This window comes from Lepidochelys olivacea (genome assembly GCF_965140295.1).
Source record: "Lepidochelys olivacea isolate rLepOli2 genome assembly, chromosome: 13".
NCBI lineage: Eukaryota > Metazoa > Chordata > Testudines > Cheloniidae > Lepidochelys > Lepidochelys olivacea.
This window is the reverse complement of record NC_140423.1, coordinates 38,556,994-38,579,595: the sequence shown is the minus strand read 5'-3', so window position 1 is coordinate 38,579,595 and position 22,602 is coordinate 38,556,994. Positions and strand designations below refer to the sequence as shown.

At 51.0% G+C, this 22,602-nt stretch overlaps 1 protein-coding gene across 1 annotated transcript; it reads left to right on the top strand.

The window, feature by feature from the left end:
* Positions 1–3,778: 3,778 nt before the first annotated feature.
* RNF212B (ring finger protein 212B) lies at positions 3,779–22,288 on the top strand (the record flags this gene model as incomplete). The annotated part of the gene is made up of 15 exons (XM_084646484.1): positions 3,779–3,878; positions 4,849–4,901; positions 5,881–5,955; positions 17,398–17,513; positions 17,767–17,827; positions 19,113–19,141; positions 19,734–19,780; positions 20,282–20,324; positions 20,542–20,599; positions 20,804–20,846; positions 21,102–21,141; positions 21,371–21,498; positions 21,691–21,752; positions 21,927–21,967; positions 22,184–22,288. The coding sequence occupies 15 exons, from the start codon at positions 3,779–3,781 to the stop codon at positions 22,215–22,217; spliced, it is 930 nt and encodes a 309-aa protein (XP_084502610.1). The 3' UTR covers positions 22,218–22,288.
* Between the last annotated feature and the right edge of the window lie 314 nt (positions 22,289–22,602).

Genomic DNA, 22,602 nt, shown 5'->3' with positions numbered 1-22,602 from the left:
ATCCGGAGGCCTAGGCTGGCCCCTCTCTAGGAAACCTTGCTCCACATGCGGCAGGGAGTTCCACAGAGTAACTGCATCAACATAACCATCCATTTGCCCCCCAAACCCCTCCATCAATCCATGCATCCTTCCCTCCCCAGGGAGCTCTCCTCTTCCTCTACCCCCCTGTGTGGGGGACAGGATCTGGGCCCATCTGCCCCATCCCCCAGGCCAACACCCCCTCCACCCCACCCCCGCTAACCACCCATCCCATCCAACCCAGGGCTGGAGGAGGAACTTCTTGCCTGCCCATCCCCCACCCCGTGCCTCCACCACTGCCATCCCTCCTTCCAGCCCAACCTTTGCCCCCACTTGGCCTTGGGAGACGCTGATAATGGGGCCAGGCCCAGACTTTCCCCTGCCAGCGGGGCAATGTGCTGAGCCGGGGAAGTGGGGGTGAGGGGAAGAAAGGCATGGCAGGGGGTGGGCGGGTGGATGGATGGATCCCAGAGGTGGATGGAGGCCGGGGGTCACCGTGCGCCCTGGTCACGCACACTCTGACTGTGGAGTCAGGGGGCCACCGGCTGGTTCCCCAAGAGCAGAGTTGAGAAAAGGGAGGGGGAGAGCCACTGTCCCCTCACCCTCAGGAGCTCCCAGCACCTGGGCCTAGGGCCCCTCCCCATCCTGGGGGCACCCCCAGCCCCAGAGGGGGGCAGGAATTGAGGAGGGGGTACAGGATGCAGAGACCCAAGGGGAGGGGATCCTGCTGTGGGAGTGGGGGAGGGGGAGAGGCTAGAAGCTGTTCTCAGCCCCCACCCCCGGCACACACAGACCCCCACAGCCTGAGTCAAGGCTGAGCCTGCCCTGCCCCCCGGTGGCAGTGCCCCACCATGGCCCAGCCTCGCAGGGCAGCTCTAGTGGGACTTGTGGCCCCTCCCACCCCCCAATTGCCTCCCTCCTCCAGCCCCCCCACTCCCTCCCTCCTCCCCTCTCCCTCTCTACTCCCTCCCTCCCCCCCAACCCCCCACTCCTCCCTACTGCCCTTCCCCCAACCCACCCACTCCCTCTCTACTCCCCACTTCCTCCTCCAGCCTTTCCCCAACCCATCCCACTCTACTCCCGCCTCCCTCCCTCCTCCAGCCCTCCCCACTCCCTCTCTACTCCCTCCTCCCGTCCTCCCCAACCCCCCACTCCTCCCTACTCCCCCTCCCCCAAACCCCCTCCTCCAGCCCTCCCCAACCTACCCCACCCCACTCCCTCCCTCCTCCAGCCCCCTCCCAACCCCCGCTCCACTGCTCCCTCCTCCCCCTCCCCAGCCCCGCCCCCTGGCCTCGCGCCGCGGCCGTTGCGACTCCCTCCGCTTTCCCGCCCGTTCCAACGGTCGCTCCCCGCCTCGTGCCCTGAGGTGACCGTTGGGCGGCTGGAGGGAGGGGCGGTTCTGTTTGAGTCCGGGGGGGGAGGGGATAGTAACCCCCCTCAGTGCTTCATCCCTACGTCACAGCCTGCTAATTAGCTCCCCCTAAGTAGCCACCCCCAGCTAATGAATTAAACCCTTCTCCCCGGGGGACACTAACTCATGGCAATAACCTGGCCATGGCCACCACCCCATTAACCCCTCCCCGAGCTAATTAACCTCTTGGCTCTGTCCCAGCAGCCCCATTCCCCCAGCATCTAATTAGAAACCCCAGTCATTAAGGCCTTTGCCAATAATAGCCTGGGCACAGCTAATTAACACAGGTAATTAATGCATTAATAAAGACTAAGATTGACCCCCCAGTGCCCATGGCGCCTAACACCCAACTGATCCCCGCAGGGTAATTAATATGTTAAGGATAGCCTCACGGTAGCCACTCACCCTGCGGGAATGTCATTCGTATCAATAACGATCATTAATATCACTGGCATTACTATCAAAAAAGTATTAATTAACATCCCCCCTAATTAACATCAATAACGAGAGCCAATCACCCCTAATTAACATCATTCATACATAGCCCAGAGTTAATTAAATAACCAATAATCCCTCATTAATAAAGGGGCTACAATTAATAACCTCCAATATAATCAATACACCATACTCAGGAAACAGTCATTCAAAAGCCAACATGCCCGGAAAAACCCATAATTAACATGGAGCCCATAATTAGCTTGTTCTGAATAATTAGCAAATTGATGACAGGCCATGATTAAAGGACTCATAAATATTAAATACTGCCTCAAAGGCCCATGGTAACAGATAAATAATCAATCAAAAGGCAACCAAGAGCCAGACAATTAGTGAACAATCTGAAATAACTAGTAAATATCCACAATATTTTGTTGTAAAGAAATAACCCATAAAACAGGCCTAATTAAATACATGATACTATTCATAAATAACCCACCAGACATAATAGAATAATACACAAAAGAAAAACGGCCACTTATAACAAAAGAACCACTGCCCAGAATACAGATTCACAGATTATTAATGATTATTGGCAGAATTCAATTTTATTTTGTTATAATTTTGATGGATCACATCAGTGTTTAGCCATTTTTTCTTGATTTAAATTGTGCAGAAAAAAGAGTTAAAAGCATTTTTTTCTAGTTTTAGTTATTTAAATTTTCACCATTGTGGGAAATTAGAGCGGGATCGATAATGGGTGGGTGTCAGACAGTAATTATTTAATGATGGTAGACACTGAAATTCAAAAAGTTAAAGCTTTATAACTGATAAACACAAACGGTCACATGACAAAACATACACAGTCAATAGTCAGAAATCAAACTCCAATCATTTCTGAAGTAGTGGCTGTAACTTTCAATTATTATTGATGGAAAAGTTTTGTGTGTCTGCAGCGAAATCAATGTTTACTAATGTTGGCAATAAAAATCTGATCCTTCCAAGCCCAAAAATAATCCACAAAGGATGAATGGCCACTAATGACTGATGATAACTAAAGAAACCATATCAGAATAAGAAAAGGAGGACTTGTGGCACCTTAGAGACTAACCAATTTATTAGAGCATAAGCTTTCGTGAGCTACAGCTCACTTCATCAGATGCATATCGTGGAAACTGCAGCAGGCTTTATATATACACAGAGAATATGAAACAATACCTCCTCCCACCCCACTGTCCTGCTGGTAATAGCTTATCTAAAGTGATCATCAGGTGGGCCATTTCCAGCACAAATTAGAGATTCATAGATTATAAAGCCAGAAGGGACCATTCCATCTGAGCTCCTGGATGACAGAGGCCAGAGAACTGCCCTAAATATTTTACATCGGTTATTGATAAAAATCAATGGTCAATTAGCAAATAATTAACACTATTTGTTAACAATATTTTATAGTTAAGTGGTTATACATAATTAATAATAAATATTTAATAGCTAATAAAGTAAATAACATTTCAGTCAATAGACTACCATCAAAGTGTTAAGAAATAAAAATCAATATTAAAAAGTTAATTAATCAAACATATTTGTTTCATTAATAAGGAACTTGATCACTTTTATCCAGCCATCACCATACATACCCTTCCACCCATCCATCGCCCGAACACCATCCATCCCTCTAGCTTCCCCCGCACTCTGCCTTCGATCAATCCATCCCCATACACACCCATTCATCCACACAACCCTCCCTCATCCCTCCCTCCATCCTCACACGCACTCACCCATCCCATTATCCATCCATGTCTCCATCCTTCTCCATCCATCTGTCCCTGGATCTATCCACCTACCCCCATTTACCCCTCCCTTCCAGTGCAGGCCGGCCAGAGCTAACTCCTCCTTGTCCGTGTCCTGCACAGCATGGATTGGTTCCATTGCAACCAGTGCTTCTGCCAAGATGGTGCTGACTTCTGCATCACCAGCTGTGGACACCTTTTCTGCAGGAAATGCTTTGCTGCAGGTGAGGTTCAGGGCATGCTCCGTGCTTTGCCCCCTGGGTTCTGAGGGGCAGGGAATGGGGTCCGGCCCCCTCCAGAAGCCTCTGGGACCATGCACATAGTGGGCCATCATTGGAGCCCCCTGAAAAATGCTTCAAAAATGTTTCCTTCAAAAACTAAATTTCTCTGAAAAATTTTCCCTCCCCCCAAAAATCATTGTTGATTCGTTTTGAGAAGAGATTTTCAACCATTGCATTTTTCTCAAAATTTTCCGCCTTGAAGATTAATTTTTTCTTTTAGAAAATCATTTTGATGAAGTTAAAGAGGAAACTGACATTTGTCATTTAGCGACACAGGAAAATTCCTGTTTTCTGTGGTTTTTTAACTTTGCCCACCCTTGGCCCATTGGAAAAAGGAGGGGGAATGTTCAAACTATAAAGTTAAAGAAAGTGAGGGGGGAAACCCATATTTGCACCCTCACTAAATTTTTCTGACTGGAAAAATTGTGAAAATAATAGAAAATAGGGAAAATAGTTGGTGAGAGTTGCACTATTTCCCCCAACTCAAAAAATATGGGGGAATGGGGTGGGGGAGATGATAGAAAATCTCTTTTCCACCCTCTTTTCCGGGGGGGAAAGTAAAAAGCGAGTTCTTCCCCACATTTCACACATTTTTCTCCCACAGGAAAAGTGCAAAAATAGCTTTAAAAATGTTAAAAAGCGAGAGAAAGTACCTTTTTTAAAAAATCAGCTTTTTCCAGTGGAAAAAATAAAGTAAAAAGGAAGCAAAAATGTTTTTTTCCTACATTTTCTCTCACTTTCACACTCTCTGTTTCACTAGAAAACAAGGGAGGGGAATAGTAACAGAGTGCCTTGCCTGCACACACAAACTGTACCACTTCAACTCCCTGGCTTAGTTAAATCATTCTGTACAGAACTTGCAACCACAATAAAATAAAATAATAATAATAATCACTTGTTTCAACCCTTGCAGAGAAATGCCCCATTTGTGGAGTGACCTGCAAATATCTGTGTCTTGCCAATAATGTGAGTTGCTCTCCTCCTTTTCCACCATTCTCCCTTCCTTCTCTCGTCTACATATGCAGGGTGATGCTGGTTTAACTAGAGATATGGTCTTTACCCAGTTGTGATTTCAATTTAGCATAAGGCTCTTTTGGAGTTTTAGCCCTGAACAATTTTGCTTTGGTTGTTTCAGGTCCCCAAAATGATCTGTTCATGTTGGCTCAAAAGCTCCAGGAGGATCCTGGTATATGGGCCTCTGACCACTTCAGGTGTCCACGGTCCTCCCTGAAAATCCCCCAGGAAGCCTGAAAGCAGTGCAAAGGACTCTGGGATGCAGGTCCACAGTGCAGCATATGTGGCTTGAAGGTGCCCTACCAAAATAGCCCATATCTGATGGTTGAGCTTTGAAAGGCTCTTCCATTCTTAATTGAAAGACTTCAACCCAAAATTGGAGATGTGCAAATTTGTGCAAGCCTTACCATCTTAATCCCAAGTCTTTTGTTGATTTGTTTCAAGTCCCAGCTTTCAGAGCCGCTGACCCAAGTAATCAAACATACCATGCATCAGCCCCTAGAATAACCATGATTGCCTTTCAAAGCATGAGCTTGTATGAGATCATAAATTGGGGGTTCTTTTCCTTTGCTTCAGTTGTATTCACATTGTCAAGCCTTCCACCCCAGTCATGAAGGCTAGAAACATAGGGATTTTTTGGTATAAATGAAAGCTGAAACTCTCCCATAATCACGGTGCTGTGGGTGCTGACAACTAGCAAAAAATCACAAAAGACTGTGCGGCTCGGGATAAAATCTCCAGAGCTTTCTAGCCTTAGGTTTTATTAAACTGAGGCACATATGTTTGTAGATATGTCTCTCTCGATCTTCATTCAGATGTGCCCCTCAGATGCCAGTCCCTTTTGCCTGGATTGCATCACTGGGGGTGTCATGATCCAAGCCGGGTGGGAGCTGCTCCGTACTTGCTTTGCCTATTTCTTTCTTGCCCACAGATGAAACCCCAAGAAAAGGTCTTTTTCAAGAGCCCGGTGGAAACGGCCCTCAAATATCTGGCCCACATCTCCCAGGTAAGGGGTAGACAGGTCCCCATTGGAGGGGGCAGATCAGAGCCGGCACCCCCTAGAGGGGAAAGCCTCCATCCAAGGTAACTATAGGCCAGGAAACAATCCCGGGCTAAAGTATGAACATGCTATATGGGACTCAGTTGATGAAGACTTAAAGGACAGAGGTATAATCAACACCAGTCAGCATGGTTATATGGAAAACTGCTCAGCCAAACACACCTGACCTTCTTCTCTGAGGAGATCACAAGTTTTGTTGGTAAAGGTAACTGTAGATGTGACCGGATTTTGTAAGGTGTTTGACACAGCACCGCCTGACACCCTGATTAAAGAACGGGCAGGGATCCAATGTCAATGGTGCACATGTTAAGAACTGGCTAAGGGACAGATCTCAACAAATAGTTCTTGACGGGGAATCACCATCCAATGGGGACGTCTCTAGTGGGGTCGCACTGAGAGAGGTCAGCTCTAGGCCTGGCAATCTTCAACACTGTATAAGGAATAGCTACAGTGGATTTGTCAAGAACAATCATGCCAAACCAGCCTCCTTTGACAGGGTTACTGGCTTAACAGATGGGAGGCAGCCGTAAAGGTGATATGGCTTGATGTTAGTAAGGCTTTGACACAGCAAACTCGGGAAATCTGATCTTGATGATACTGCAGATGGGTGCACAACTGGCTGAAAGACCATCCTCAAATATGACAGGTTTCAGAGTAACAGCCGTGTTAGTCTGTATTCGCGAAAAGAAAAGGAGGACTTGTGGCACCTTAGAGACTAACCAATTTATTTGAGCATGAGCTTTTGTGAGCTACAGCTCACTTCATCGGATGCATCCTCAAATAGTAGCTATCTATGGTTCACTAGCAAACTGGGAGGGTGTATTAAGTGGTATCCCACAGGGGTCAGTCTTGGGTCGGGTCTGTCAAGGTTCCTTCCCCACTCTGAACTCTAGGGTACAGATGTGGGGACCTGCATGAAAAACCCACTAAGCTTATTTTTACCAGATTAGGTTAAAACTTCCCCAAGGTACAAACTATTTTTCCTTTTGTCCCTGGACTTTATTGCCGCCACCACCAAGCGTCTAACAAATATAATCGGGAAAGAGCCTACTTGGAAATGTCTTTCCCCCCAAAATTCCCCCAAGCCGTACACCCCCTTTCCTGGGGAAGGCTTGATAAAAATCCTCACCAATTTGCATTGGTGAACACAGACCCAAACCTTTGGATCTTAAGAACAAGGAAAAAGCAATCAGGTTCTTAAAAGAAGAATTTTAATTGAAGAAAAAGTAAAAGAATCACCTCTGTAAAATCAGGATGGTAAACACCTTACAGGGTAATCAAATTAAAAAAACATAGAGAATCCCTCTAGGCAAAACCTTAAGCTACAAAAAGACACAAAACCAGGCGTATACATTCCATTCAGCACAACTTATTTGATCAGCCATTTAAACAAAAGAGAATCTAACGCATACCCAACTAGATTGCTTATTAACCCTTTACAGGAGTTCTGTATTCCTGCATTCCTGCTCTGGTCCTGGTAAAAGACAACACACACAGAGAGAACCTTTTGTTTACCCCCCTCCAGCTTTGAAAGTATCTTGTCTTCTCATTGGTCCTTTTGGTCAGGTGCCAGCGAGGTTATCTTAGCTTCTTAACCCTTTACAGGTGAAAGGGTTTTTCCTCTGGCCAGGAGGGATTTAAAGATGGTTAGTCTTCCCTTTATATTTATGACAAGCCCCTCAAATCACAGATAGGGTGAAACGCTGGCTGTGATTTCTTCCTGGAGCTCAAGGAGAAAACAGAGTTAATAAGACACATGCACCTCTAAATATACTACCAAGTATATAAAGACTAACAATATTTTCCACATTTCAAGGATGATTTTAACCAGTTGATTCTTGGAAACTTTCATGGGAGAGTGCATCAGCCACTTTGTTAGAAGCTCCTGAGATGCACTGGATGTCGAAATCAAAATCTTGGAGAGTGAAACTCCACTGAATAAGATTTTTGTTATTTCCCGTGGCGGTATGAAGCCACTGTAGCGCAGCATGGTCGGTTTGCAGGTGGAAACGCCATCCCCAGATGTATGGGCGTAGCTTTTCTAGAGCGTAGACAATAGCTTAACATTCTTTTTCACTGACTGACCAGTTGCTTTCCCTCTCAGACAGCTTCTTGCTGAGAAACATTACAGGGTGGAATTGTTGATCCGGTCCTTCCTGCATTAAAACTGCTCCCACACCACGGTCGGACGCATCTGTGTTTACTAGGAACTGTTTGTCAAAGTCTGGGGCCCTTAGCACAGGGTCAGACATGAGTGTCACTTTAAGCTGGTTAAAGGCCTTCTGACACTCTTCGGTCCACTGAACGGCATTTGGCTGTTTCTTTTTGGTTAGGTCTGTCAGTGGGACGGCGATTTGGCTGTATTGCGGTACAAATCGCCTGTAATATCCGGCCAAGCCTAAGAAGGATTGAACCTGTTTCTTTGACCTTGAGACAGGCCACTTTTGGATAGCATCCACTTTGGCCTGTAGGGGGCTGATAGTTCCTTGACCCACCTGGTGTCCAAGGTAAGTCACTCTGTTTCAGCCTATTTGACCTTCTTAGCCTTAACAGTTAGTCCTGCCTCCCTTATGTGCTCAAGGACTTTTTGTAGATGTTCCAGGTGTTCTGCCCAGGAATCCGAAAATATGGCCACATCGTCAAGGTAGGCGACTGCATATTCTCCTAATCCCACTAGGAGACCATCTACAAGTCTTTGGAAGGTGGCGGGTGCATTCCACAGCCCGAAAGGGAGTACATTAAATTCATACAGCCCGAGATGTGTGGTGAAGGCTGACCTTTCCTTGGCAGATTCATCTAGTGGTACCTGCCAGTACCCCTTGGTTAAGTCCAAGGTAGAGATGAATTGGGCCCGTCCCAGTTTCTCTAATAGTTCATCTGTGCGTGGCATTGGATAGTTGTCTGGGTGAGTTACTGCATTTAGCTTACGGTAGTCCACGCAAAAACGTATTTCCCCATCTGGTTTGGGAACTAGAACCACTGGAGATGCCCGTGCACTGCCAGAGGGGCAGATTATACCCATCTGTAACATATCCTGGATCTCCCGGTCTATAGCAGTTTTAGCTTGAGGAGACACCCGGTAAGGTTGGACTTTAATTGGGTGAGCATTACCTATGTCAGTGGAGTGGTATGCCCGTTCAGTCAGTCCTGGGGTGGCTGAGAATGTCGGCGCGTAGCTAGTGCACAGCTCCTTGATCTGCTGTCGCTGCATACACCCAAGAGTCAGGGAGAGGTTCACCTCTTCCATACCACCAGCACTTTTCCCTTCGTAGTAGACACCTTCAGGCCACTCAGCGTCCTCTCCGCCCTGGGCTGTAAACTGACAAACCTTTAATTCTCTGGAATAAAAGGGCTTTAGAGAATTAATATGGTACACCTTAGGCTTTCAGTTGGAGGTGGGGAATGCTATGAGATAATTAACAGCTCCCAGGCGCTCCTGGGCTGTGAATGGCCCTTCCCACGATGCTTCCATTTTATGGGCCTGGAGCGCCTTTAAGACCATGACCTGGTCCCCTACTTTGAAGGAACGCTCTCTGGCATGTTTATCATACCAGGCTTTTTGCTCTTTTTGAGCATCCTGTAAGTTTTCTTTAGCAAGGGCTAAAGAGGTTCGGAGGGTGTTTTGAAGGTTGGTTACAAAGTCCAGAATGACAGGTTTCAGAGTAACAGCCGTGTTAGTCTGTATTCGCAAAAAGAAAAGGAGTACTTGTGGCACCTTAGAGACTAACCAATTTATTTGAGCATGAGCTTTCGTGAGCTACAGCTCACTTCATCGGATGCATACCGTGGATACTGCAGCAGACTTTATATACACACAGAGATCATGAGACAATACCTCCTCCCACCCCACTGTCCTGCTGGTAATAGCTTATCTAAAGTGATCATCAAGTTGAGCCATTTCCAGCACAAATCCAGGTTTTCTCACCCTCCACCCCCCCACACACAAACTCACTCTCCTGCTGGTAATAGCCCATCCAAAGTGACCACTCTCTACACAATGTGCATGATAATCAAGGTGGGCCATTTCCTGCACAAATCCAGGTTCTCTCACCCCCTCACCCCCCTCCAAAAACCACACACAGAAACTCACTATCCTGCTGGTAATAGCTCATCCAAAGAGACCACTCTCCCTACAATATGCATGAAAATCAAGGTGGGCCATTTCCAGCACAAATCCAGGTTTTCTCACCCCCCCACCCCCATACACACACAAACTCACTCTCCTGCTGGCAATAGCTCATCCAAACTGACCACTCTCCAAGTTTAAATCCAAGTTTAACCAGAACGTCTTGGGGGGGGTAGGAAAAAACAAGGGGAAATAGGCTACCTTGCATAATGACTTAGCCACTCCCAGTCTCTATTTAAGCCTAAATTAATAGTATCCAATTTGCAAATGAATTCCAATTCAGCAGTTTCTCGCTGGAGACTGGATTTGAAGTTTTTTTGTTTTAAGATAGCGACCTTCATGTCTGTGATTGCGTGACCAGAGAGATTGAAGTGTTCTCCGACTGGTTTATGAATGTTATAATTCTTGACATCTGATTTGTGTCCATTTATTCTTTTACGTAGAGACTGTCCAGTTTGACCAATGTAAATGGCAGAGGGGCATTGCTGGCACATGATGGCATATATCACATTGGTGGATGTGCAGGTGAACGAGCCTCTGATAGTGTGGCTGATGTTATTAGGCCCTGTGATGGTGTCCCCTGAATAGATATGTGGGCACAGTTGGCAACGGGCTTTGTTGCAAGGTTAAGTTCCTGGGTTAGTGGTTCTGTTGTGTGGTATGTGGTTGTTGGTGAGTATTTGCTTCAGGTTGCGGGGCTGACTGTAGGCAACGACTGGCCTGTCTCCCAAGATTTGTGAGAGTGTTGGGTCATCCTTTAGGATAGGTTGTAGATCCTTAATAATGCATTGGAGGGGTTTTAGTTGGGGGCTGAAGGTGACGGCTAGTGGCGTTCTGTTATTTTCTTTGTTAGGCCTGTCCTGTAGTAGGTAACTTCTGGGAACTCTTCTGGCTCTATCAATCTGTTTCTTTACTTCTGCAGGTGGGTATTGTAGTTGTAAGAAAGCTTGACAGAGATCTTGTAGGTGTTTGTCTCTGTCTGAGGGGTTGGAGCAAATACGGTTGTATCGCAGAGCTTGGCTGTAGACGATGGATCGTGTGGTGTGGTCAGGGTGAAAGCTGGAGGCATGTAGGTAGGAATAGCGGTCAGTAGGTTTCCGGTATAGGGTGGTGTTTATGTGACCATTGTTTATTAGCACTGTAGCGTCCAGGAAGTGGATCTCTTGTGTGGACTGGACCAGGCTGAGGTGGAGGGTGAGAAAACCTGGATTTGTGCTGGAAATGGCTCAACTTGATGATCACTTTAGATAAGCTATTACCAGCAGGACAGTGGGGTGGGAGGAGGTATTGTCTCATGATCTCTGTGTGTATATAAAGTCTGCTGCAGTATCCACAGTATGCATCCGATGAAGTGAGCTGTAGCTCACGAAAGCTCATGCTCAAATAAATTGGTTAGTCTCTAAGGTGCCAAAAGTCCAGAATGTTAGTTCCTGGAGAAGGTGTAAACCCCTCCCATTGCTGCTTCATCAACTGTAATGGCCCCTTAACCTCATGGTCATATACAAGTTCAAATGGTGAAAACCCTACACTGGGATGTGGTACAGCTCTGTAGGCAAAGAGCAACTGCTGCAACACTAGGTCCCAATCATTGGAGTGCTCATTTACGAATTTACATATCATGGCCCCCAAAGTCCCATTAAATTTCTCCACCAGGCCATTTGTTTGATGATGGTAAGGGGTGGCAACCAAGTGATTTACCCCATGAGCTTCCCAAAGGCTTTCCATAGTTCCTGCCAGGAAATTAGTTCCTGCATCTGTGAGGATGTCGGAAGGCCAACCTACCCTGGCAAAAATGTCTGCTAGTGCCTGGCGCACACTTTTAGCCCTGGTGTTGCTTAGAGCTACTGCTTCCGGCCATCGGGTGGCAAAATCCATGAAAGTCAGTATGTACTGCTTTCCTCTGGGTGTCTTTTTCAGAAAAGGACCCAGAATATCCACAGCTACTCGCTGAAATGGAACTTCAATGATGGAGAGTGGCTTTGACCTGGTCTTGGGGTTTTCCCACTCTTTGGCGTACCTTACAAGACTGGACATAGGTAGAAACATCCTTGCCCATTCCCTCCCAGTGGAATGACCTCCCCAAATAGTCTTTGGTCCTGTTCACCCCAGCATGACCAGTAGGATGATCGTGGGCTAAGCTCAAGAGCTTGACCCAGTACTTAGTTGGAACTATCAACTGTCTCTGAGAATGCCAGTCTTCCTGGTGTCCACCAGAAAGAATTTCCTTGTATAAAAGTCCTCTTTCTACAACAAACCTGGATCGATTAGAAGAGCTGAGAGGCGGTGGGTTGCTCCGTGCCACCGTCCAAGCTCTCTGGAGGCTTTCATCTGCTTCCTGTTTGATCTGGAACTGTTCCCTTGATGCTGGAGACATCAGTTCCTCATTGGATTGTGGACCTAGGCTTGGTCCGTCTGGAAGCGATGTAGGGGATGGGCTGTTTCCATTGACTGTAAACTGCTCTCCACTTGTGCACTATGTTGGGTTTCAGGCTCCGGCTGAGCCTCTGGTGTAGGGTTATCGGCTGCTGCCGGTTCAGGTTCGGTGGGGCCCTCTGGTGTTGGGGTTTCAAGTACTGGATTCAGGGCTGGCAATGGGTCTGGTGCTGGTTGTTCCGCCAGTTCCAGTCCTGGGACTGGCTCTGTCTGGGTCTCTGAGACTGGATCCAGTACTGCTGTTACAGATGCTGGCATGGGGTCCGGTTCCATCACCTCCGACCGAATCCTGGTAGAAGTTTCCGGAACAGAGCTAGGAGTCATGGTTTGTTTAGCCTGGCTGCGGGTGACCATTCCCACCCTCTTGGCTAGCTTCACATGATTGGCCAAGTCTTCCCCCAACAGCATGGGGATGGGATAATCATCATAGATGTCAAAAGTCCACATTCCTGACCAGCCTTTGTACTGGACAGTCAACTTGGCTGTAGGCAAATTGAAAGAGTTGGACTTGAAGGGTTGAATTGTCACTTGGATCTCTGGGTCGATTAAATTTGGGTCCACTAAGGAAGCATGGATAGCTGACACTTGTGCTCCAGTGTCCCTCCATGTGGTGACCTTCTTCCCGCCCACACTCACAGTTTCCCTCTGCTCCAAGGGTATCTGGGAGGTATCTGGGCCTGAGGACGTCTTGTGTTATTCCGGTGCAATGAACTGTAATCAGTTGGGGTTCTTGGGGCAGTTGGCCTTCACATGCCCCGACTCATTACATTTAAAACATTGTCCAGCTGACGGGTCACTGGGGTGAGGTGGGTTGCTGGAGAACAGTGTGGCAGGACGATAAGGTGTCTGGAGTATTCCTTGGTGTGTAGTTGGGGCCTTGGGCTGCCCCCGGTAGTAGGGTGTGGTCTGAGGGTGTCCCTTCTGGTATCCGCTCCAACTGCAACCAGGGTTGTTCCTCTCTACTCCCTCCACCCGTTTTGTTTCGGCTTGCCCCGCCTCTCTGGCGGTCTGGGACTGCTCGTATCGATCAGCATAAGAAGCAAGACTTTCTGCTGAGTCCATTTCCTTATCCCATAAACACTGTTTTATTTCCTCCTTGGACATATTCAGGAATTGCTCCTGAGCTATCAAATCACACATTCCGTCAAAGCTAGTGACACCCCTTCCTTGGATCCATTTATCTAACAGATCCCTCATCTGGTTTAGATAAGCCACAGTAGTTAGTCCAGGCCTTCTCTTAAGGGTTCAAAATTTTACTCTGTATGTTTCAGATGTAATTTGAAATTGCTTTAAAATCAAATCCTTGAACTTATTATAGTCACAAGCCTCATCAATTGGCATCTTATTGAATATGTCCAGAGCTCTTCCAGTTAATTTTGTGACCAATGTGGTCATCTTGTGAGCTTCAGGAATTTTATGGTGAGTGCACAGTCTCTCAAAGGTGAGAAAATATTCAGCAATATCACTGGATTCATCATACTGTGGACATAGTCTTTCCCATTTGTGGATTGGTTGGGAAGGATGGTTAGGGTTATCCAGTAGATTCTGCTCAGCCCTTACCTTCTCCATCTCCAGTGCATGCTTCCTCTCTTTTTCCCTCTCCTCCATTTCTTTTTCCTTTGCCTCCATAGCTCTCCTGTGGGCAGCCTCTTGTTTTTTTTCTCTCTCTCGCTGCCTCCCGTTCTCTCCTGTGGGCAGCCTCTTTCGCTGTTTCTGCCTTGGACTCTGTCACATTTGCCTCTCTGTTTTTAACTAACTTTACACCCGAGAGTTAGAAATAAAACAAAACAAACAAAAAAAGTGGCTTGTAAAAAAATATATATATATAGGTTGTACTGTAACCGGATACCGATGTTCTCTGATAGTGATTGTCAGCCTACAGAAAAATCCTTTAAAAAAAACAACTAACACCTTTGTCTCCAGGCAAATAGACAGAAAACCCCTCTAGTTGCTTTAGGTAAAAAACCCCCCCAAAAAACAACCCCCCTCTTCAGGTCTGTGAAGACTTGTGAATTTCCCTGCAGGAGGTTAACTACCCTGCCTTTAGGTAGAGAAAACTCCAGCTCACAAAAGACAATTCCCTTTTGTCCCTGCTCTGTCCCCCAAGCAGAGACACAAAAAACTCTAACTGCTTTCAGCTTAAAACCTGCTTTCCAGCAGCCCAAAGGGGAAAAAATATTTCCTTTTAAAATCTGTGCTTCTGGTTCAAAAAATCTCAAAATGATTTCAAGTTAATCCTACTGCTCTGCCACCATGTCAAGGTTCCTTCCCCACTCTGAACTCTAGGGTACAGATGTGGGGACCTGCATTAAAAACCCACTAAGCTTATTTTTACCAGATTAGGTTAAAACTTCCCCAAGGTACAAACTATTTTTCCTTTTGTCCCTGGACTTTATTGCCGCCACCACCAAGTGTCTAACAAATATAACTGAGAAAGAGCCTACTTGGAAACGTCTTTCCCCCCAAAATCCCCCCAAGCCGTACACCCCCTTTCCTGGGGAAGGCTTGATTAAAATCCTCACCAATTTGCATAGGTGAACACAGACCCAAACCCTTGGATCTTAAGAACAAGGAAAAAGCAATCAGGTTCTTAAAAGAAGAATTTTAATTGAAGTAAAAGAATCACCTCTGTAAAATCAGGATGGTAAACACCTTACAGGGTAATCAAATTAAAAAAACATAGAGAATCCCTCTAGGCAAAACCTTAAGCTACAAAAAGACACAAAAATAGGAATATACATTCCATTCAGCACAACTTATTTGATCAGCCATTTAAACAAAACAGATTCTAATGCATATCTAACTAGATTGCTTATTAACCCTTTACAGGAGTTCTGACCTGCATTCTTGCTCTGGTCCCAGCAAAAGACAACACACACACAGAGAACCCTTTGTTCCCCCCCTCCAGCTTTGAAAGTATCTTGTCTCCTCATTGGTCCTTTTGGTCAGGTGCCAGGGAGGTTATCCTAGCTTCTTAACCCTTTAGAGGTGAAAGGGTTTTTCCTCTGGCCAGGAGGGATTTAAAGGTGGTTAGCCTTCCCTTTATATTTATGACAGGGTCATATTCACATTAATGACTTGGATAATGGAACGGAGAGCATGCTTCTAAAATTTGCGTCTGTCACCAAGATGGGAGGGGTTGTAAGGGCTTTGGAGGACAGGATTACAATTCAAAATGACCTTGACAGATTGGAGAATTGGTCTGACTTCAGCCAGATGAAATTCAGCAAAGCAAATTCAAAGGACTTCACTTAGGAAGGAAAAAATCTAATGCACAGCTACAAAATAGGGAAGGGCTAGGTATGGAATAGCACGGCTGCAAAGGCACTGGGGGCTTGAGTGAATCATAGTGATGCAGTTGAGAAAAAGTCAAATATTCTGGGGCATATTAACAGGTACGTTGTCTATAAGATATGGGAGGTCATTATCTTGTTCTGCACAGCACTGGTGAGGCCTCAGCTGGAGTACTGTGTCCAATTCTGGGCACCTGACTTTAGGAAAGAGGGGGACAAACTGGAGAGAGTCTAGAGGAAAGCACAAAAATGATCAAAGGGTGAGAAAACCTGACCTGCAAGGAAAAGTTAAGAAAACAGGGCATGTTTAGGCATGAGAAAAGAAGACTGAGAGGGGAGTGAGAACAGTCTTCAAATCTGGTGAGGGCTGCTATAAAGAGGACGGGGATCAATTGTTCTCTATGTTCACTGACTGTAGGAGAAGACTTAAGGGGCTTAGTCCACAGCAAGGGAGACTGAGGATTCCTGTTGGAGATTTTAAAGATCTGGTTGGACAAACCTGCATCAGGGCTGGTCTAGGTTTACTTGGTCCTGCCTTGGCAACGTTTCTAGGACACTGGGATGCTCCTCACTGATGGGAAGTCAGTATAAGATCACTGGGGTCAGGTCTGCTAATGCACCAAGGGTTGGTAGAGTGGGAAGTGGTGACGAGCCCATGGTGACCTGGATCACTGGGTGAGCTGGGCCCATTCCACCCAACGACATTTCAACCCAGACAAACATTAAGTTCTCCAGCCAGGATGGAGGCGCGCAGGCCAGGCCAGCAGGGACTCTAAAACGGACCCAGCGGTCAGGGTGGACACGCAGCTGAAAGCGAGCTCAGGGGGCTACACCGAAGACTCTGGAAGTGGAGTGGAGACCGATCAAGGCAGGTCGCATGCAGCTCTGGTGGGCGCCTGTGACAGGAAAGGGGCAGAGCTGAGCCAGGGGAACAACAAAGATGGAAGAGAAGCCACCAGTGAGCGCGCTCTGCTGAGTTATCAGAGAGGATTGAGTGGGGCCCAGACTCCGGGCAGGGTCCCACATCTTCGAAGGGGTGAGGCAGCCGAGGGAATTCGAGGTCAGGCAAAGATGCCTAGGTTAATAGCCAAGCTGGGGACTGGTTAATAATCAGTGCAAGGGCTTTGCTGGAACTCCTCCCACATGCCCCTACTAATTATTTACCCTAACGAAGCCAGATAAGGAGGGAGATGAATGGAGATGGAAAGTTAATCATCACAGGGGATTTTAGAGCTGTCAGCAGCACTTCTGATAGTCCCAGAGATTGTTCGCTTCTGGATCTCACCTCCTGAGCCAACCAGTCCCCTCTGTGGATCTGGATGGAGCTGGTGCCCACTAGAGGAGACAAGCCCCATGTCCCATTCCCTGCCTCCCCCAAAACCAGCCAGTCCCTGCTTTCGGGCCAGAGGGGACAGGCCCCATATTCCATTCCCTGCCCACCCCGCAAGCCAGCCAGTCCCCGCCCTGGGGCTGGATGGGAGCCAGCACCCCCTAGAGGGTCCGGCCTGTGCCCCATTCCCTGTGTCTGTCTCCCAGGTGTGGAGTTTCCAGCGGGCGCAGAGCGAGCGACTGCTCTCGTTCTACAAGGACAGGGCATCCCAGGCTGAGGGGTCCCTGCAGGAGGCACGCCAGAAACTCTCCACCCGCGACAGGTCAGAGCCCAGCCACTGGGGGTCACCAGGGACATATGACTCACCCCCATGTCCCCGTCATGTGTGACACGCTGGTGGGCAGAGCACCCGCCATCCCTGGGGCATGGCTGGCATACGGCGCCTGGCCTGCTTGGCACAGCACGCACGAAGCCTGGCACTTGTGCATGCATCCCAGCATGTGGGGGCACCCAGGGGTGGGCAGATTGGGGCAGTGCCCAGCCCCTCTGACCCCATGTATCCTTCCCCTCCCCAGGGAGCTGGAGGCACTGAGGCAGGAGAACGGCGAGCTGAAGAAATATCTGAGCATCCTCAAGGCGAGGGCTGTCTGTGTGTCTGACCATCTGTGTGTCCATCCATCTGTGTGTCATCCCCCCCAGTGTCTGTCCGTCCGTCGGTTTGTCATCCCACCCACTGTGTGTCCATCAGTGTTTCCTCCCCGCCCACTGTCTCTCTATCCGTTGGTGTGTCATCCCGCCCGCTGTCTGTCCGTCTGTCTGTGTCTCATCCCACCTGCTGTCTGTCCACCCGTCAGTGTGACATCCCGCCCGCTGTCTGTCCGTCTGTCTGTGTCTCATCCCGCCCGCTGTCTGTCCATCCTTCATGTGTCATCCCGCCCGTCTGTCCGTCTTTCTGTGCGTCCTCCCCGCCTGCTGTCAGTCCGTCAGTGTGTCATCTCGCCCGCAGTCTGTCCATCCATCAGTCATCCCCGTCCGCTGTCTGTCTGTCCGTCAGTCATCCCCATCCGCTGTCTGTCGGTCGTCAGTGTGTCATCCCGACCGCTGTCTGTCTGTCCATCAGTCATCCCCATCCGCTGTCTGTCAGTCCGTCAGTGTGTCATCCTGCCCGCTGTCTGTCGGTCCGTCAGTGTGTCATCCCGACCGCTGTCTGTCTGTCCATCAGTCATCCCCGTCCTCTGTCTGTCTGTCCGTCTGTGTCATCCCACCCACTGTGTGTCCATCAGTGTGTCATCACGCCCGCTGTCTGTCCGTCCATCTGTGTGTCATTCCTGCCCGCTGTCCATCCATCTGTCAGTGTGTCATCTCGCCCGCAGTCTGTCCATCCATCAGTCATCCCCGTCCGCTGTCTGTCTGTCCGTCAGTCATCCCCATCCGCTGTCTGTCGGTCGTCAGTGTGTCATCACGCCCGCTGTCCGTCAGTCCATCTGTGTGTCATTCCTGCCCGCTGTCTGTCTTCCTGCCCACTGTCTCTCCATCCTTCATGTGTCATCCCGCATGCTGTCTGTCCGTCTGTCTGTGTGTCCTCCCTGCCTGCTGTCTGTCCATCCGTCAGTGTGTCATCCCACCCGCTGTCTCTCCATCCTTCATGTGTCATCCCGCCCTCCGACCATCAGCGTTTCATCCCGCCCGCTGTCTGTCCGTCAGTGTGTCATCTGCCCACTGTCTGTCTGTCCGTCAGTGTGTCATCCTGCCCGCCGTCTGTCCATCTGTCAGTGTGTCGCCTGACTACTGTCTGTCTGTCTGTGCATTGTCCCGCCTGCTGTCTGTCCATCTGTGCCACTCACCCCATGGGCAGCCTGTGCCCCCGTCTCTCTGCTGCCCCCGGGACACACTAACCCCCCTTCTGCCCCTCTCTCTGCAGGCCTCGCCCAGCCGATGCCAGGGCAGCAGGTCAGCAAACCCCTCCTGGGCCCAGGGCATGTGACCTGGGGGGTCTGTGGGGCAGGAGTGGGGTCTGACATGGGAGCCTTGGGCAGTGGATGGGGAGTGGTGGGAGTGGGGGTGCCAGGTGGGAGGGTGTGGGGAGTTGGGGGCACTGGCAGTGGGGTGCTGTGTGTGGAGAGTTGAGGGCACTGGGGGTGGGATGGGGAGTTGCGGGCACTGGTCATGGGGTGCTGGGCAGGGAGTTGGGGGCACTGGGGTTGGGGTCCTGAGTGGGGGGGTGGGGAGTTGGGGCAATGGGGGCTGGGGTGCTGGGTGGGGGATGAGGAGTTGGGGGCACTTGTGGGGTGCTGGAGGAGGGTGGGGAGTTAGGGGCACTGGAAGTGGGGTGCTGGGTAGGAAGCTGGGGGGCACTGGGGTGTGGTGCTGGGCAGGGAGGTGGGAGTGGAGTGCTGGGTGGGGATGGGGAGTTGGGGGCACTGGGAGTGGGGTGCTGGGCGGGGGTGGGGTGGGTGGAGTGCTGGATGGGGGTATGGGGAGTTGGGGCACTGGAGGTGCCCCATCCTCTCAGCCCTGAGTTGTGTCCCTTTCCTTTGGGCAGGGGCAGCACCCCCCGGCCGGTTGGCATCACCTCCCCCTCACAGAGTGGTAAGGAGAACCCTGGGGCGGGCACCAGGGAGCCTCCTTGAAATAGGACAAATGTGACAAGTGTGCGAAGGCATGGTGGGGGCAGTGAGTGTGCAAAGGTGGGGGTGCGCATAGGCGCTGGGCATGTGAGGGCCGGGGATGCTGGGAATGTGAGGTGGGTGTTGTGGCACAGTGGGTGTGCAAGCGCTGAGGGGTCTTGTGGGGCAATGGGTGTGTGAGAGTGGGGGGTGTCCACTGGGTGGTGGGCATGCAAGGTTGGGGGGTGCCCACAGGGTCTTGGGTGTGCCCACAGAGTGGTGGGCATATGAGGGCCAGGAGTGCCCACAGACAGCAGGCATACCAGGGCCAGGGGTGCCTGTGGGGTGGTGGGCCTGCAAGGGGTACCCGTGGGGCAACGGGTGTGCGAGGGCAGTGGGGGATGGCGGGTGTGTGAATGGGGGTGGGGCGTTGGACTCCCTGTCTTCACCTGGCGCTGGAGCTAATGCCCGTCCCTCCTCGCAGGTGCCCCGCGGCCCCGCACCCAGCTCTGCAGCCAAGTGGTCAGGTGAGCGTGCATGTGTGCGTCTCTGCCCCCTGCTGGCGGGGCCGAGCCCTGCGGTGGGGGGCGTCTATGTCCTTGCGCCCCCTGCTGGCGGGGCTGAGCCCTGCGGGGTGTGTGTGTCCCCCTGTGTCCCTTGCTGGCAGAGCTGAGCCCTGCTATGTATGTGCCCATGCAGGGGGTGCCCCCCGTGACCCATGTAACGAGGTCTCTCCCCCCACAGCCGCTCCTCCTCACTGGAGTCCATCCCCTACCGCCTCTCCAGCACCCCCAGCTGGCCGGTGAGTCACCCGCGTGCCCCTTGGGGAGTGGGAGGCCTGTGGGGGGGCCTGGGGACTACACAGGGTATGGGGGGCATGAGGGCCGTGCAGGAGCTGGGGGCCATGGGGGGTGTGTGGGTGCCTGGGACCACAGGAGCTGTGGGGGAGCATGGGGGGGCTGCCCGGGCACCCCACTCTGACTCACTCCATCTCTCCTTTTCCCAGCAGGCTGCAGGAGCTGCCCAGACCCCCACTGGCTCCAGCATCGGTGAGAGGACTGGGGGGCCAGCTAGCTCAGGGGCCCCAGAGGGCAGCCCCACAGCAGTCTGAGAACTGACCTCAGCTTGGCCCAACTGTGTTCACAGGGATGAGGCCTCAGAGCCATGGCTGCCCCCCCCCACCTCCCCACCAGGGGACTGGATCGCTCCCCACCTTTCCCTGCCCAATTTCACTCTCCCTTCTCAGGGCTGGGCCCCCCCAAATCCATGACACCCCCCTAAACTGTCTGCCCTCTGCTCTGCAGCCACCCCGTCTCCAGCCTCCACCCAAAGCCTGTCCTACTGGTGAGTGTGTGTGTGTGTGGGGTGCCCCTGCATCCCCCTAGGGAGCACGGGCTGTGGGGCTGGGATTGCCCCAGGTGGGGGGGTGTCTCTGGGACTCAGATTACCCAGTGGGGGGGTGGTCTATGGGGCTGGGATTCTCTGGTTGTGGGGGTCTGGGACCTAGGATTCCCCCAGGGGGGGTCTCTCTGTTTCTTCCCCCCTCCACTAACTTCCTCTCTTCTCCCCCCAGGGCCTCCTCCTCCAACCAGACCCCTGGGCTAGGCACCTTCCCCTTGCGCCCCCCTGGGCAGGGGCCAGTGGAAGGTGAGGCTGGGCAGGGCCGGGGCCCCCCCACGCTGGCACCAAGCATCTTCGCAGGTGAGCCAGGGGGATGAGACACAGGACCCACAATGGCAGCCAGGCCCCCCAACTCAGCCAGCCCCACACCCTGTCCTGGGAGACCTGGGGAGGGATGGGAATGAGAGGTCAGGGGATGCCCCTCCCAGCCCATAGCAGGGTCCACAGGGCATCCCCAATCTGCCCCACTAACCCTTCCCATCTGCCTAACAGATCTGAGAGAGAGGGGCACCCCTCGGGGGAGCCAAAGCGCAGAGAGACCAAGACCCATACAGGTGAGCGGGGGCAGGGGAGACTGGATTCGGAGGTGGGGTAGGGGTCAAGCTGGGGGGCTGAACAGGCTGGGGGTTAAGCTGGAGGGTGCTCGGGAGCAGAGTGGGCTGGGGATGGGGGGCTCAGACTTAGGATGTCTGTCTGCAGCATTCTGGGTAATTTCTTCTCTCCCCCAGCTAAGGTTCACCCCCCAGCTCACCCCCTCCCAGCATGGCAGGTGAGTGAGACTGGATTACGGGGTCACCCCCCACACAGAGGGGTCTGACAGAGGGGAGCTCAGAGGGTGGCGACGACCCTAGACAGAGGAGTCTGGGGGAGGGGGCCTCAGAAGGGGGTGAGCCCCCAAAAGAGGGGTCTGGGGAGGGGGGGCTCAGAGGGGAGGGACCCCTCCCAGGGGCTGTTCTGTCTCTTCACTAGGATTCTCTCCCCGCAGGCCCCCCAGTGCCAGCCGGGCCCCCCAGCTGTAGCATGTGGGGCACAGAAACTGCCCAGGCTCCCCAGCACCCAACGGACTCTACCCCTGCAGCCCCCTAGGGACCGGAGTGACTGTGCCGCGGTGCGGTGGGAGGTACAGCTAGGGGAGCCTCCCCACCCTCTCACACTCCCTAACAGCCCCCCCATACTACCCCCGCTGGCCCGGCCCAGGGGTCCCCCATTCCTCCAACTCCCCATGCACCTGCCTCCCCACCCAGCCAGCCCCAGGGCCAGGCCTGTTATCCCCACCCCCCAGCTGGGATCAGAGACACTTGGGGGCACCCCACTGGAGCCCAGACTCCCCCGCAGGTTGACAATAAATGTTGGGCTTTACCAACTGGGGTGTTGCGTGTTTTGGGGGAAAGAACTGAAACTCAG